The sequence below is a fragment of the Polyergus mexicanus genome, unplaced genomic scaffold (genome assembly GCF_030449975.1).
Source record: "Polyergus mexicanus isolate NDT 795.1 unplaced genomic scaffold, iyPolMexi1.0 SCAF_3, whole genome shotgun sequence".
NCBI classification, from domain to species: Eukaryota; Metazoa; Arthropoda; class Insecta; order Hymenoptera; family Formicidae; genus Polyergus; species Polyergus mexicanus.
This window is the reverse complement of record NW_027223323.1, coordinates 764,206-781,940: the sequence shown is the minus strand read 5'-3', so window position 1 is coordinate 781,940 and position 17,735 is coordinate 764,206. Positions and strand designations below refer to the sequence as shown.

The window sequence follows — 17,735 nt, the reverse complement described above, 5'->3', positions numbered from 1 at the left end:
ATTCTATAATATTTTTAGGAAATAATAAAAAAATTAAAACGAACTTTCTTTTCACAACGATCAATTATAAATCTATACAAAATGTAAATCGGACAATGTAACTTTTGATAAAATAATTTGCTAATAATTAATATTTGTGAAATATTGAGATTTAATCTTTATTTTTAATAATTATAAACTATTCGTGCGCGCATATCTCGTTTCATAATTTTACCGCGTTCGATATTAACTGTATGTACATGTACATGTTATTTTATTCTCAAAGGCGCTGTTCGAATCATCGAAGCGCGCAATCGCTGTGACGATGCAGAGCAACGCACGTCATCATCGCGTCTTACCAAAGAGAGGGACGAGAACGTACATACGAGGTGGGATAAGGTATGGGACAGTATTTTTTTATCTCTACGCAATATACACATATATATTAAAAGATAAATATCTAAAATTGGCAAAAAAAATAATAATAAATTATTGCGTGTCTTTCAAATTTGAGGTCTGTCTGCTGCCACGGTGCGGAGATGAGCGTAATCGTGATCGAGCGCGGTGATGGCGGCGAGATGCCGGCGGTTGCTAACTAAAAATTGCAGGTGAAGTGGAAATTTGCAAGCAGCGTGTGTGGAAAGGAGGAGAGCGGTTCATTGTCAGTCGTCGCATTTGGTCGTATTCGCGTATACGGCGTGTAACGTGTAACAAGCAACGCAGCGCGTGCGAGGAGCGATATATAAGCGGAATTATCCGCGACAGTCGGTGGCGAGAAGGCGGCGCGACGACGGCGACGGTGGCGGTGCGCGACGAGCATCGCGCGGCGTCGACGACCTGCCAGGGAACACGACGACACCTGCTCATCTCGGTGGACGGGAGACGGTACGTTGGATACGCGCGTACTTACGTACATGCATATGCACGAACGCTAATGGACGTACATATGTACAGCGACGGCCATACTCAAACAACGGCCGTACGGAGTGCGCGGCGCGAGAGATGAAGTGATAATAGAGTCGAATCCGCGAGAGTAAAGAGATCTCTCGCGCGATTGTCGCGCGCGAAGCTACGTGAGACGGAGGAGAGACGAGAGAGACAAGCTGAAAGCAGCACAGCTGAAAGCTTGGTCGAATCGAGTGGGCGCGAGTGTACCGCGATATATCGGTGCGCGAGAGTAGCCAGCAGCCAGCACCAGCAGCAGCAGTAGCAGCAACGAGAAGAACACGTAGGAGCGGCCGGAACGAGCGGAAGTGTGGGCCGTGCGTGCCTGCGTGCGAAAAGGCATAGGGAAAGGGGGTTGCAGCGAGAGAGCGGGAGGCCTGAACGGGGATCCAGTTACTTCGGCGAGATGAGCGCCAAGACGGACGTGAACAGGCGGGTTTTGGCGATCCAGGCGAAGAAGAAGCGGCACAAGCCCAGCAAGCGCAAGGGCAAGGCCAATTCCCAGGGTGATCAGGACGCGCAGAGGGAGATTCGCTGGGATCCCAAGGGGCCGCGTAGCGGCCAAGAAGCGGCTGCCGCTATCGTCTTCGATTATTCCGATAGCAGCCGCATGATACATGCCCTTACCGGCGACAACGGGACCAGGTAACCCAGATACGGTTTGATTGGAATAGCCGGCATCAAAGATGCGTCCGGACTTGTTACGTTACGCACCAGCCGTAATGTTGCGAACGATGACACGTTACGATTACGCACACGCACTTTTTATTGCGATTACAATTATACGGCATACACATAACTTATCGCAAATCCGGACGCATGTTAAGATGACAGATGACAGTTCGTCGTTGAATCCCCTCCTTAACAATCGCGTTCAAACTTTTATCTTAATTTGTTTCCTCGTAGTTGTTTCAAATATCTTTGTTACAGAGATTTTAAAGGAATGTTTTCAGACTTTTTATATATATATATATATATTTGTGTGTAATCGACATTTTTTATGATTAAAAATAATTAATGTAAGATAATTAAGCACAATTATCTCTGCAGCAATTATGGACAGTAATATAAATGATTATTTGTAATCTATGACGATTACATATAATCTTTAAATTAATCAAAATTTTGGTAACAATTGCATATATTACATGTAACATGTAACTGCTTTCTTGCTTTTTCAAATTGGGCTCCTAGTTTTGTTGTGTTGTGAAAAGTTAATTGTTACAAACACGGTGTTGATTACATGTTACTTAGTGTTTATGATATATCGATACATTTGTCGTAGACCGGAACCGTGTCATAGTTCTAGCAATGAAACAATAGAAGACGATGACGAAGTGTTCAGTAGCGAAGACGAGGAGCAAGAGGACAGCAGTGACTATTGTAAAGGCGGTTACCATCCTGTGAAGATAGGAGATCTCTTTCTAAATCGATATCACGTCACTCGTAAGCTCGGTTGGGGTCACTTCTCCACTGTATGGCTCTGCTGGGATTTACAGGTATAATAATGAATTTAATAATAAGCTTTTCTTACACCTGCATAAAATACACGAGATGTCTTGAAACTGATTCTATATAGGATAAGCGTTTTGTGGCGCTTAAAATTGTGAAATCCGCATCCCATTTTACTGAGACTGCATTGGATGAAATTAAATTATTAAAAGATGTGCGCGATACAGATCCCGTCGATCCTAAGCGCAATAAGACCGTCCAGTTGCTCAATGACTTCAAGATCAGCGGCATAAATGGTCTGCATGTTTGCATGGTATTTGAAGTGCTTGGACATAATCTTCTTAAATTGATTATCAAGTCAAACTATAGAGGAATTCCAAGAAATAACGTAAAACGTATCATCAGACAAGTTCTCGAAGGTCTCGACTATCTTCATAATAAATGTAAGATTATGTTTGAATCACATTTTGAAATTGTATATATTTAATTAACTTTTTCTGAAATGAAAAAAATATGCTGTAACTGCAATTTATAAGATAAATTTACCATTATATATAGTATGTTGAATTTTTTTCAGGTAAGATTATTCATACAGATATTAAACCCGAAAATGTTCTTGTATGTGTCGATGAAATCTATATACGGAAATTAGCTTGCGAAGCAACAGAACTGCATTCTATGGGAGCAAAGTTGCCGGTGTCTCTAATTTCTACCGCGCCGAAGGAATTTCAAGAACCCATACCAAATTCTAAAATGTCCAAAAACAAGAAGAAAAAATTAAAGAAGAAAGCCAAGCGCCAGAATGAGCTTTTGAAGAAACAGATGGAGCAGATCGAGGAATTAGAGGAGCAAAGTAAACTTGCGAATAACATAAGAGAGAACGGGGAGGTTGAGACGAATAGCCTAGATCAGGATCTTAATACAGAAAGCATAGAAGATAATACGGAGAGCAAAGGTTCACCCGACATTTCGGAACCGTCCGCGCCTTCCTTACACATGAACGGAGTAGATGGTTTAGCGGGCGGCGAGAAGATACAGAATCCATCGCCCGAACAATCCGAGAAGATGGACAACGTGACTTTATGTGACGTGGAAAAAAGTTGCGGCGAAGGTGTACTACCACCGGACGCTGAGGACACTGACGAATGTAGCGAAGGTAGGTGTCACGTCGAGCGAAGACGCATCTATCATTCTTACTGCACAATTTTGTTTGTTATCCATCATTTTACTTTATAGGTCGTAGATCATTTAATCCACCGGAAAGTAAGCAATTGAAACGAGCATTTGTGTCGCCCTTGGATCCTGCCATAATGGAGTGCGAGGTCGATGTGAAGATAGCGGATCTCGGAAATGCATGCTGGGTTCATAAGAAATTCACAGATGACATTCAAACTCGTCAGTACAGGTCGCTCGAGGTTCTATTAGGCTCCGGATACGATACTTCTGCTGATATATGGTCTACCGCTTGCATGGCGTTCGAATTGGCGACTGGTGATTATCTTTTTGAACCGCACAGTGGTAAAGACTACTGCAGGTAACGATTGCAAGATTCATATATAGCAGTTGATGCAGTTATATAAACTTACTAAAAATCATTCTTTCACATTATTTTAAATCGAAACGATTATTAACATTTTAGAGATGAAGATCATTTGGCCCATATAATCGAGTTGCTAGGAGAAATACCGAGACGTATCGCTCTTTCGGGAAAGAACTCAAAGATATACTTTAACAAAAAGGGTGAATTGAAGCATATTACCGGGTTGAAACCGTGGGGCCTGTACGAAGTGTTGACGGAGAAATATGATTGGACGCCAAGCGAAGCGCGTGAGTTCGCAGAGTTCCTAACACCGATGCTCGAATTTAATCCGAGCGTGCGAGCTACTGCAGCCGAGTGCCTGAAGCATCCATGGCTGCAAATCAAAAAGTGATCGCGTTTTTTATTATTTTATCTGTAATATCCTCTCCCTCCCTCCCTCCCCTCCCCCAATTCTCACCCCAGTCTTACCGCCCAGTTATCGCGATTGTAAATCGAGAGTGTGATAGGAAGCCGAAAATACCTGCAAATGTTGGGTGCGCTATTTCGCGTACTGAAAATTGTAATTCTGCGAGCTAATTTGCGTACGAAAAACAAGTGCATCGTTTCAAGAGCACACACACACACACACAAACACATACATACACACATAGAAAACTATTTGATATATGAATTATGGGAACGAATTGTATCATATGTTGTTATATTAATCATACGAGTGTGTCTCCGCGTGAGGAATGCTACGAAACCGAAAATGTTTCAAGATTGTTATATATCCTTTACAAAATGGTGATTTGACAATATCGCGAAAGTCGCCTCAAGGAAACTTTTCGAATGTAACGAGCTAAGTGTCGCAAAGTCCGGAAATCGTTCAAGAAGATCTTGCAACATTCCGCTGATTTCCATAAACGGCTGCGCACGTGCTTCCTAATATAACACTCTCAACATCGGCTGATTATGTGTAATTGCACACTTGTTAAATCGTGTTTTTAATTAGTGATGAAAAAAAAAATTAAAATTAAAATTTTATAGTAATATATATATATATATATATATATATATTACTTTTCGTATTCTCGTATCGCATTCTTCATATTCGTCATTTAATTTATCTATTGAATATTCCAAGAGTCGTGGGATCTACTCATAATGCACTGTGAAAGGGACTATTGGCGGACTCGGTAATGTGTTTGGTTTAAAATTAGGACTCATTACCTTGACTCAGTTATTTGTATATACTTTTATATATTTCACACACCGGTCGTTGTAAATTCTTGCCAACAAACTTGTCGAGAAATCGCAACAGGACAGAAACAGCTATTTAATCAATATTTTACGTCTACCTCAATATACGTGAATCGGATAGAAATATTCGTAAACATAGATGTGCATACATCAAGGGACTGTATGCATGTATAAATTGAAATAGATTGATTTGTATATTGTAGATAATTAAGAGTTGGTCGCTAGATTCTTGGGATATTATAATTAACTTGGGCGCTAACTGGAATAAGACAATATGTATGCACTCAATTCAATGACACATTTTCAAATCGTTTAATTTGTGTAATTCGTATTTAAAATTCAATATATATTGAAGAATATTACTTTTATTTATCGACATTGTATGAAAATAAAAAACTAAATTTTATTAGCGATAAGCATCCATACAGAAAGGGCTGTGTATCATATATAAATATATATGCTTTTGCAATTACATAGATAAGAAATAATGTGAAAAATATATTTACTGTAAGCAAGGCTTACATATATGTGGCAATAAAATTAACATCATTACATATATATATATATATAGTATGCTATTTACACGTGAAAAAAAAAATGCAATTTGTCTTGTTCCATCGTGCCCTGTAACGGTACACATTTCTAATAAACATTTCTGTTATAAACTTGTTTATGTCGCTCCAATGCGAACACCATATACATAATGTACAACTACAAAAAGAGAGTATCTATATCGCGGATAAGGTTTCGGTGAACACGTAATGAACCATTGAAAGTAAATAACTTTGATTTTTGTGCGAACCCCCTTATATCGTGAACACTGACTGACTACTGAAGCTCTCTGCCGATAATAATTGTCTTCTATTTTATAAACGAGAAAGCGAAGCAGTATGTTTCACCGGATCCTCTGGACATGGCGCATACTTTTTTACGTCAAGGAATTTAATTCATGCTTCCCGCAGAATGTTCTGTTTCGCTTCGTTTGCCAGTCTAAGGTGATTTCATAGAAAAAAAAACAATCTCTCGAATTTTGTGTATGGAGATGCGTGCATATGTGGAAATCGTCACGATGTATAAATATTTTGTCACTCTCACTGCAGTTATATACCTTTTCCCGGGTAAAAGAGGAAAATACTCCCGTGAAAATACATTATAATCTATTTTTTAACATATTATGCATTTTTTATTTATTTTTATTATTTTTTATTAGCACACAATGTCTCTTTATTACGCGGATATACGAAATCATGTAAAAAAAGAGGAGTGCAGCGCTTTTAATTTTAATTTATTCAAAATTAATGTGTATTCTTATGAAATATGTTTAATGATTTCTATTATATTCTTGGATTCGGCCGCTTGGGAATTATTTAATTTAACAAGATCGTATCTTGCAATTTTGAGGAAAATTAAAAGATAGGCATATGATATCTTAAAATTACGATATACATCTACGGGTGTACGATATCTACGCGAAAGACTTTATCAGAAAGTGCCTCTTCTACCCGCGTTATAATTAATATCGAATATAGAACGATGCGTTTATATTGCAATTTTATTCCGGCAATGCAAATTTGATGCATTTTAGTTTATAACACATTATTTATTATTCTCTCTGCAATTTACGATTGCATGACTCGTCAATCTCATGTGATCTTCGACGACGGTAATTGTGACGAATCTGTACATAGTTAAAATTTTAGCGGATAATATTCAAAATATACGGTCAGTGTGAAATTTGTTGTTCTAAGGACAAGGAAGAAGAGGCAGCAATCACGACGACTTAATAATGATTTTTTTTATTAATATTGCTCGTTAATAGAGAAACGCTTTTAATCAAATTAATATTGGGTTTTTCCGCGATTCCACTTTATTCTTCGGCCCCCTTAATGTCATTCATAAAATTTTGCGGTAGTCCTCTAAAAAAGCTATAGAAATCTGTCAAAATTCAAAGATTCGTTCGTGTCGTTGAAGATAATCTGAAACTTATATAATTTTAATGAACTCAAATAGCATTGAATTTTTTTAGCAAAATTAATATATATATATTTCGGATTTAGAGATTACAGAGAGAAAGAATAACGTGAAGCACGTTAATAAGAATACACATTTTCGTGAATCGATATTCTACAAAAAATTATTAACGTGGATTTCTGTCATTGTCTAGACTGTTAGATGAATCAGTATAGATATCGAAATCGCGCCGACCGTCGTTAGAATCAATCGAAGCTCAATAATACTGTTGTACGTGCGTCATCGCATTTGGAGATCGTTCATACTGATCATAGATAACAGTTTTATCACATATTAATATATCATATGTATCATACATATATATATATATATATATATATTAATATTTCTAGTGCTCTATAAATATAAATAGATATATACATAAAAACATGAATCTATTAAAAACGATAACTTACGTAGGTAGGTGTGACTCGCTGCTTGGCGTTAGGATATATATACAATAGTTAGGAGAGAATTAACAAACAATAAGCAAACTGTGTATAGCTCTTGATGTACAAGATATCCCCTCCCTTTTATTCCTCTTCCGACTCTTTCGAGTACATAATTTTATTTGTGCGAAGTAGATAGAAGAAAAGAATAGAAGAAATGAAAGACAAACAACCCTTCGAAGCGCTCCGTTTCTTTTTTTTGCGATAAACAGATTTCTCGCGCATAATATATACAAATATATATATATATATATATATGTATATATATATATATGTATATGTATATGTATATGTATATATATAAATGTAAGATTCATGGATATGGATGATTAGGGATGGTCGAATGAAAGGGGAAATGGTACATAAAATATACAGGGACCCAATATTGAAATTTACCAAGGACTCATGTTCCAATCGGTAGATTCTAAATGTTATTTCGAGCGAAATAGATTCGTTCGATCGGGTATATTAATCGCACAGTGAAAATTTCGAGAATATTATATGTACGTTATATATACCAATATTTATGAATTATAATACTTTGGGATTACAGCGACCAATATTATATTCTCATTCGGCTCTCATAAGAAATGCACATTTTGCACGAGGATTGCGAAACTCAAATAACTCAAAAATACGTGCATTTGTAAAATAAGTTTCTTGACATTTCCTTTCTTTTGTAGCCGCTAGTTTCGATGCCAATATCGATTGCTATTCAAAAACGATTGATAATACGTTATCTGATGCTATACGCATAGCGTGAGTCGTTCCTAATTAATAATCATTACTGAATCGTTGTGGAAACCTGTCTCTGTTCAATCTTCGTGGACGAGTATCGGTAGTACACAACGTTAAACTGCGAATCGAGTATGCGAGGAATGTGGCCTTGATCGAGGAGCAAAAAATTACGTCGACGTACGTGCGCTTTGTCGAAAAATAGATATTGTGCGATCTCCTCTTTTAATCTTAAGAAATTGGTTTTGTCGGGGATGCGATGAAAGAAAGAATGAGAGAGAACGGCAAGAGCGAAAACCATTCGATATTCGACGAGAGGAAAAAGAAAAAGGAAAGCTTTGCTATCAAACACCAAGTTTTATTATATATAAGTCGTAACGCGCGCGAGATACTGTAAATATTGCGAAATAAACCTGGCGCGGGGTTTTGCACATTTTTAGAAGAGCGTTCGCGTGTTAGGAGTCTATGGTGATTGAATCGCGCGGAGGGGAGATGGAGACCCTTTCGAATGGATCTCTGACAATGTAAAATGTACAGCGATTATATATCGGAATATAATGGATCACAGAAAAACGCGCATTGTGAGTTAAGCGAGAGAAAGGAACGTGCTATAAGTCGGCATATGATAATATATTATTATTATCTCACTGATTGATACATAATCATACTGGTCTTGTAGCGTTTATAGAGTCATTTAACTCTGCATGCTTAACCAATTTTGTGCTCGCCGGTAAGTCCGTGAGGACTCTCCCCCGTGACGGACACTTTAATAAGGATGTAAGACTATCGATATAGAGACGCGTGTAGGCGCTTGCGATATGTGACGATCATCTTTAAAAGTCCATCGAGCCGAAACGGGACATGCAAGTTAATAACGGACTAAACACCTGGCTGTTACGAGAAAAACGACTGGAGCATCGAGACAAGGAAAGCAGGGCGTTTTATTATGCAAACTCCTCTCGTAGATAATATCCCAGATTAGCGCGATAAAAATATGCCCTTTGTCACTGCTGGCTGGGCGATCGAATCGCGAGAGGAGGACCGGAGATATGAAGCTCACTTGATTGATCAATTAATTCGCCTGACCGCATCGCACTAGTTGCATATGTCTGTAAGATGCGAAAGAATAGGAGGCATTATTCGTGCACGTGTCGTTAAATTTTCTATAATCAAAAGGCGAATTAAATAAAAAATATTTTAATTATTCTCGATTTGGCAGAAAGAAAGAATTGAGACATTTTAAAACGAGTTTCTTTTTAATTCGGTATTTAGTTCCATCAAACGATTCGATTTTGAAAATTGAAAAATTAATGAAAAAGATGTCTTGTATTACTTTCGACTTATTTTTGTATAAGAAAGTATATGTATTTTATTTTCTATTTACAATTTTGCGCAAATTATAGCAAATTTTTATTGATGTGTTATAATTAACCAGAAAATTTCTCTGAAAGAGAGAATTAAAAAGAAAGTTTTTAATTATAAAAAACGCATTAAATCGCTTTTATCTTTTTTCTTGTCCGAGTGTATCGTAGTACCATGAAGATCAGGCTCTTCTCGAGATACCTAAATGAATTAGAATACTGCAGAAAAGGAAGTTTAAGAGAGAACACATATACACACACAACACACATCGAATAACTATTATAGTTGCTGATCTATTCTCTCGTACTCCAGTCGCTCGATGTATGATCATATACGAGGCGTTAAGAACTCTAGAATATAATAAAATAGCGATAACAAATCGAACGAATAAATGGATTTGATGTTTAGATGCTGCCTCCGTTATGTGCCCTGCCGCAAAGAGTAAATTAACACAGACAACCATGTACACCCACCTCCTGAGAGAGATTGATATATATATGAGAAATAAATTCGCAACAAAATAAATTGTTCTCTTTTCACTCATCATCTATTATCTGAGAAAGAGAAGGCTGGAATCAATCAAGAAAATTATACAGATTTTCTTTATATATAGTATATCACAAAATTATATATCACCTTTATTGTCCCTGAATGAGATTATACAGTCATCATAAAGAGCAGGGTACAATGTGTTTACATATTTCCAAATATGTTTTAGATATCTAACGAGAAAAAAAGTGAAAATACTTTATAGAATTCGTCGCGCGTATAACTGTTAATATTTCTCCGTTTCTATCATCAGGATATGTATATTACCTGCCGAATGCAATATCAATTACAAATTTTATTCCGTTTTACAGTAGAGTACAGTTCGTAATAAAATTTATTTTTCGCCAGCTGATTTCTAAATATTTGTACAATGGGTTAATGTTCGGCCTCGAGAAAGCAAGATAAGATATTCACCGTATATTCACCTACGAATGATATGAATATGATAACGAAACATATACGCTCACAAGTGTTAACAACAAATAATATACATATTTTTTCGCAACAATACCGTTACAGGTAATTAATAACTAGAAAACAGATCTTTTTTAATTTTAATTTATGCTTTACTCATTATATTCATATATTCGTTCAATCATCATAATTTTAAGTTATTTTAATGCTATTCGCATTTAAACATATTTGACAAGTCCAAACGTGTAATTAATTTTACATTATTCAAATATTATTATAGAATAATCCATAAAAAGGCATTTTCTTTATAGGATAAATATATAATTTAACAATTCTGTGAAAATAATAATAATAACCATATGCTATAAATTATCTAAATCAATTTATTAAATACTATTGCTAATTTTTTTTACCAAGTTTGTTTAAATAACTTATGACTTATCAAAATCACAATGGTTTCAATTAATACATCAACTAAATCAAATAATAGTAGATATAATACAATATTAGACTATCATTATATATATTCCTGCAACAGATTTTTTTTTCGTTGTGTTTTTACTAAATATCATAATTTATTATGATTAAAAATGATTTTAAATATTGTACATAATAAGATTAACAAGTGAAGAACAATCGGTTATTTGTATATATCTCTATATGTACAACAAAAATATCAGATTGTGTAAATAATATTTTCTCTCATTCATACTCAACAAATATATATTACATAATTAAAAAATTATGAAATAAAATTAGTACAAATAAAAAGTAAGCAAATATAATCCATAACATTAGTGAGAACAAGTTGGACTTTAATCAGACCAATCCTCCTCAGTTCTGTAAATTAATAGTATTTCAATTAATAGTATTAATATTTTAATAGCTTTCTGAAATCAATTTATTATCCATCACCATCACCAAGCTACTCTGAATAAAGCAAGCATATTGGACAATACTGTCAGTGCTGTTTGCTATAATAAGCAGCAATATATAATGATTGTTATTATTATTATTATTATTATTATAATATAGATGCCTATAAAGATTAGATAAAAAGAAACAAATAACAAAAATGGTAAAGGAGAGTTATTAACGTCTTAAAAGAATTACACTCATATTTCGTAATTGCATAGAAATTGTGCCAATGACAATATCCAGTAATTCTTTTATCCATTTTCTTTTTCCACTCTTGTTCATTTAATCTCTCCATTCACAAACCATAGAAAAAGTTGTAGCAAATTATATGGAATATATAAATGTAAGATTTTGTGTTGTAAAATTTCATAATATAGAAATATATCAATGCAGTAGGTTAGTAAAACGTGAACAAGTTAATATTAAACCTATTTTAGATGATCTACAATTTGTGGTAGAATTCAAGAAATTTATCTATTATTTTAAGTGCTGCATGTTCTAATATGTGTTTATCTTGATATGTATGTTGTATTCATGTATATTTCATTTCTTTAAATATGTTGTCTGTATGTTACACAATGTATAAAATTATAAATTCTGTCAATATTTGATCAATTATAGATCATCCAAAGTAAGCTTCACCCACAAACAGCAAATTAAGATCAAAAAAATATTCTAAATAGGTATATGTATATATCTACACCATTTACAAACAATATATTTAAAAGCATGTAATTCAGCACCCTTAAAAACACACACCACACACATAAAATAAATTAAATACTTAATATAGACCCGTGTCTAGGACGCCCATTCTTCTCTTTGCCGTGTGATTCCTCCTTGGCCGTTTTACTAATGTTCAAGTTTAATTGGGCAGTCGATGCCATAGTTGCCTCTTCGTCCGATTCTATTGGACTGATTCTAATAGCTTGGTACCATTGATTCGTCAAATCTGTCATCTGTGATTTGCAGTCTTTTAGCTCCTGTTGCGTAAATCGTCTTGTGAAGAATGGAATAAAAAATTTTAGATCCCATCTTGCAAAACCACGAATCCGTGATTGTAGGAAAGACACTTCCATTTCTTCCTCTGTGAGTTCCGACAAGTGTTCAGAATCTATAGTTTGTCCCTAAAAAATATATAGTAGTAGTAGATTATTGATTTATATGAAAAAGTTTTATAATATAATTATTTGTACGATTTTCTTTAATTACCCATTCTCTGGTTTTACTCAATGAAACTTCCTTATCCTTCTTCTTTCTCCTACTATTGCTCTTCTGTTTCTTTTCTGCCCTTAAGAATTTTAACAGGGGCATAGTAGAACCGCCGAATATTAAAGTCGTAAACAATACGATTATAAGTGTCGTTGTTATAATAACATGGCGCGTTTCATCACTGAAATCTAAATGAAGCGATAGCGCGTATGATATAGCACCGCGCAAGCCGCTAAACCACATGATAAACATCATTTTCTTCGTGATTTGATGCTCGCGGAAACGATTAACAAGTAAGGCCAATGGAAATATGTTGGCAGCTCTTCCAATCAGACACAAGATTAAGGACCAAACGACTAACGCTGGCTCAAACTGTCAAGAAAAGAAAAGATTTAAATAAAAAATTTAAAGACTTAATTGTATAATAAGCATACACATATGATGTATTTACCCTATGTCTAAAACTAAACAATGCTAATCCTAAGTATGCAAAAACACAAGTCTCAGCTATAAAGGCTAGTGTTCGCATTGTTTGTTGCATTGTAATCTGCGTAACAGTCGACAAGTTAAAATGTGTATAGTGTGACATAACTATTCCGTTGAATAGAATTGCCATAATTCCTGTAATAATAATACATTATATAACAAATAAGCAATAATAATTGTACAATAAAGAAATTTATTGTATTTAAAATATAAATGTTTACCTGACAATTGTATGCCTTCTGCTAAAACATATGGGGCATATGTGAACACTAACATTATGCCAAACTCTAAAGATGGATTTTTCCTGAGATCTACATGCTTTAACAGCAATGCACTTATTAAAGCAAAAACAACGCCAATTCCGGCTGATGCAAAGAACATGAGGCAGAATCGATTCAAGCCAAGTATTATAGCTTCACTGGTCGTTGTCGCATTGTTGGACTCCAAGACAGAAGTTGTCAATACAATGGAAATAGCGTCATTCAAAATCGATTCTCCAAAGACCAACATATTCAAGACTGGATCGACATCAAGAGCATGAAAAATTGCAACTGTTGCGACAGGATCCACCGCCGATATCAGTGATCCAAATGCAAAACTCTCGACGAAACTGAGCTTGTACGCTACTTGCGCCAGACCTAGTAAATATATTCCGGCGCCGATGACAAACGCAGAGATAGCCGTTCCAAAAATGGCAAATACTAAAATACTGCCAATGTTTTGGAAGAAATTTCCCTTATGCAGATTGTATCCCGATTCGAATATAATGGGCGGAAGTAGAACCAGGAAAAACGCGGTCGGCGAAAAAGCCTCTTCTTTTCTCCAGTTGGCTATATTTTGATTTGACATGAGATTTATGATCATGCCAATCGCAGCTCCCAGGAAAACGATCACTACTGATTCGGGAAGGTACTTGAAATTGGTCTGTAGCATCAGATGTATCAATAATATTCCTAATGCTAAGACACACAATACGAAGAATATGGACATTGAGCTATTATGTTCCTCCTCAGCGGAACCCTTATCAGGAAGGACCGGTTCCGCCGGGGCAACTGTGGTTGTGCTAGTGTTCGTTGTGTTGACGGCATCTGGACTCTGCGATGATATGGAGGAGATGAACGTTGCATTCTTATCATTGACAGGATTCGGCGATATCGTGCTGATCTTCTCAGTTGTCCCATCGTTGATAACATTGGTGTTTACAGTCGAATTAACAGATGTGACAGAAGAAGGTTTTACAGTGGAGGTTGAACTAGCATTATGACTATCGACGTTTGTACTGTTCGTGATTCGCGCTGTACTAAACAAATCTGCCGAAATAATGACATTTGCCGTGACATTTAAGGTATTCGGACTGTTTGTCATCACGAGCGTAGTCTTGTCATCGGTGACATTCTCATTTTTGAGGTTAATCGTCTCGATCCCATGGGATACATGTCGCGAAATATTACACAGTAATAAGATCCCGACGATGAGGCTCCACTTGCGCAATAATACGAAATGTACTTGAAACGCTCGCACCATCTTTCAACGACGAGGCATTATTTCGCAGATAGCAGAAGTCAAACACGCAGTTTTTCTTTTTCGTCGTATGAATATTTTGCTAGAGCTCGGTCACGTGACAGCGTGACGTCGCGAGAATTGACATTTGACGGTATGTTCGGAAACAGCATCCGAGCATCGTTCTATCTTTGTTCAACTTTTTGTAAATAACAAAGATAGAACAACACTCGTTTGTACACGGGTGATGTTTCCGAATGCAGCCTGACTAGTGGATTAGAATGTCGGACAGTTCGAAAATAGGTGCATTCATTTGACGTAACAAATACGTCAAGAAACACTTGGCTGACCAATCAGGTTAAAGAAATTTTTGTTCCTTTTATTTTGATTGGTCAGTCAAACTTTGGTAACATTAAACGAAACGCACTCGAAATTCATTGATTTATGTGAGTCAGTCTGTACGAGAGTAAGAAAATGCCACAAAACTTTTTATTAAATTTCGAATTAAAAATATTTTTTAGCGTATTTTTAGAAATATATTTATTATTGTATTTATATATTATGTTTATCGACTTTTAAAGATTCATTGGTATACTCCCATGCTAAACCCGTACGACCGATTTCTGCTGGTTGCACAAGATCTTCACCTAATCTTTGTTCAACACCCTTCCAGGATCTCTCTTGTAGATATTGAGCTCCAGCCTTACCAATGGCAATAGTACCTGATAAAAGAATTGTTATGCTAATCATTGTAATATAGCTATAAAATTATTTAATTATTGAATTAATTGCACAAAAATACAAAAATGTAAAACAATTAAATGTAACCAATAAAAAAAAAAAGATATGATTTTAGAGAATTACTGGTTTTTTTAGTGTTTGAGGTTTTTAAATAAATTTCTTTCAATAAACCGGATATATCTACCTGATGAACGAATTGTCAGAGCATTCATTTGATCTGTACATGAAGTATCATCCTCACAGTTTCTAACACTGCTATTAATAAGGGAAATGTCTGAGTCAGTTGATGGCTTAAAATTGACATAATGAGAGCCACCAGGCAATATCTGCCGAAAGTCCATAAAATATTGTAGGCAAAATTCCCTTGCAGTATTAAACGCCAATTCAACTTCGTACGGTGTAAGCATAGGCTTTAAAAAATCTCTTGAGTCAAATACTTCGTTCTCTGGGCAAGCTATTACAACAAAAGCGTCAATCTGTGATAGAAATCGAAAATATATTAATATAATTGTATACAAAAAAGCCAAGTCATATATTTCTTTCACTGTATCATATAGCTTGACATACTTCTGGAAAATTTGCAAGTTTAGCAGGATTTATTTTTCCTACACTAAGAATATAAGATTTCTTATTTCTTTGCTTAAGAATCTTTTTCACTGTGTTTATAGCTGTCAGATATTCTTTAATGCCTAATGTAGCCACTACAATTCCCACAACTTTGGCATCCTTCAACTTCTCTATTAAAAATCTTCTTCGTTTTAGCCAGGGTGTGTTCAATGCTTCAAATTCATGAATTTTACTATTTGCAAAGGAATACCATCTTTTAACAGGTATACTCATTGCTAATATCGAAAATGTTTTTTCTTCCTCTCCCCCAAAAAAACCCTCGTAATCCTGTATGTTATATCCATTTTCTAATGTATAGTTTCTGCCTAAGACAGTTGAGGCACTGGTTGTTTTTGCATCAGTATATTTCACATTTGATATACAATTTAATTCAGACAAAATTAAATGTTTGTATATAGGTTTCAATATATCATATACATGCTCTGTAAAATTAATATATACAATGTATATTATATCTCTATTAACTACACACAAGAAAAGTTCTTTTTTTTTTTAATATCTAGAATATTTACCAATTTTATGCGCGTATGCCACATCGTAGAAGAATAAAATTTTCTTTGAGCAATCTGAGAAGACTCGTTTAAATTCATTACAGAATTCTGTTGTATCAAACTGCTTTTTTGGTAAGATGTGTAAAACTGGTAAACGAGCGGTAGGATTAAGGCAGGCATGTCCAAAATGTATTATACCATCTGCATTAATATGTTGTGCCGCAATTTCATCAACGCAACAACTACCGCAAGTTGTATCTCCTAAGATATATACTTTTTGCTCTATACTTCTTTCCAAATGTAGCGCAACTTCTACGGAATCTAGTAATAAACTATCTGGGAATTGTAGACATACCTACAAGAATAAATATAACTCCATATAAACATTTTTTAATAATAAAGTAATTTATGTTTACTCTACTGCTATTTTTAATAATAATTGTAATTGCTCGTATCATATATATATATATGTGTGTGTGTGTGTGTGTGTGTGTGTGTGTGTGTGTGTGTGTGTGTGCGCGCGCGCGCGCGCGCGTGTCATAGATGAATAGTTAAACTAACCTAATTTTATCTGTCATTTATAAGCAATCTCGAAGTGATTATTATTATATTATAGATTTTTAAATTTGTTTATTTAAAATTAGTATTTTGTGTTTGTAATGGATTAAACAATTACTCTAAAGAAAAAGGAAGATTATTTAGCAAGCGACATTATAATATGTATAACCTTAATTTTTACATTCAAGAAAGACAAGACAACCTTCATATATTGAAAAAACTAAATCTTTTAAGAACAATCTTTAATTATGATTTTATTAATGCATGTATGAGATATTTTTAAAAACGTATATGTGCTTTCAAACCTGCTTTAATGTATTCGTCTGGATCCACCGAACACATTTTTCTATATCGTATGCAGAATACACAAACTCCATCTTGGAACTTGGAACATGAGACCAGTTTCAGCGCCGCTTGCTTTCGGATATGAGTGAACTAAAACTGGTCACGTGACAAGAGAGTGCTTTGACATTTTGAAGCGCAAAATTCTTTGCCTTCATTGGTCCATTAAACGCTTCGAAGCGA

The 17,735-nt window shown here is 35.2% G+C and overlaps 3 protein-coding genes across 5 annotated transcripts; 1 reads left to right on the top strand and 2 right to left on the bottom strand.

Annotated features, from left to right (window-relative positions):
- The first annotated feature begins 311 nt into the window (after nucleotides 1-311).
- Srpk (SR splicing factor protein kinase) lies at nucleotides 312-10,233 on the top strand. Of its 2 annotated transcripts, none has more exons than XM_070315991.1 (7): nucleotides 312-378; nucleotides 494-1,569; nucleotides 2,228-2,423; nucleotides 2,504-2,819; nucleotides 2,954-3,532; nucleotides 3,613-3,910; nucleotides 4,016-10,233. In XM_070315991.1, the coding sequence occupies exons 2-7, from the start codon at nucleotides 1,331-1,333 to the stop codon at nucleotides 4,305-4,307; spliced, it is 1,920 nt and encodes a 639-aa protein (XP_070172092.1). In that variant the 5' UTR covers nucleotides 312-378; nucleotides 494-1,330; the 3' UTR covers nucleotides 4,308-10,233. The 2 variants fall into 2 exon arrangements, with proteins under 2 accessions (XP_070172092.1, XP_070172091.1); XM_070315990.1 differs by having other exon boundaries at nucleotides 2,210-2,423.
- Nucleotides 10,234-10,328: 95 nt separating this feature from the next.
- Nhe1 (Na[+]/H[+] hydrogen exchanger 1) lies at nucleotides 10,329-14,965 on the bottom strand. The gene is made up of 5 exons (XM_070293644.1): nucleotides 13,515-14,965; nucleotides 13,259-13,428; nucleotides 12,808-13,179; nucleotides 12,391-12,722; nucleotides 10,329-11,517 (listed from the first exon to the last, which is right to left on the bottom strand). The coding sequence occupies exons 1-5, from the start codon at nucleotides 14,815-14,817 to the stop codon at nucleotides 11,493-11,495; spliced, it is 2,202 nt and encodes a 733-aa protein (XP_070149745.1). The 5' UTR covers nucleotides 14,818-14,965; the 3' UTR covers nucleotides 10,329-11,492.
- Nucleotides 14,966-15,268: 303 nt separating this feature from the next.
- On the bottom strand, nucleotides 15,269-17,593 carry Dph2 (Diphthamide biosynthesis 2). 2 transcript variants are annotated; one of them, XM_070293645.1, is made up of 5 exons: nucleotides 17,516-17,593; nucleotides 16,674-17,007; nucleotides 16,102-16,583; nucleotides 15,719-16,010; nucleotides 15,269-15,515 (listed from the first exon to the last, which is right to left on the bottom strand). In XM_070293645.1, exons 1-5 carry the CDS (start codon nucleotides 17,585-17,587, stop codon nucleotides 15,346-15,348), a joined length of 1,350 nt encoding a protein of 449 aa, XP_070149746.1. In that variant the 5' UTR covers nucleotides 17,588-17,593; the 3' UTR covers nucleotides 15,269-15,345. The 2 variants fall into 2 exon arrangements, with proteins under 2 accessions (XP_070149746.1, XP_070149748.1); XM_070293647.1 differs by having other exon boundaries at nucleotides 16,674-16,913; nucleotides 17,516-17,592.
- Between the last annotated feature and the right edge of the window lie 142 nt (nucleotides 17,594-17,735).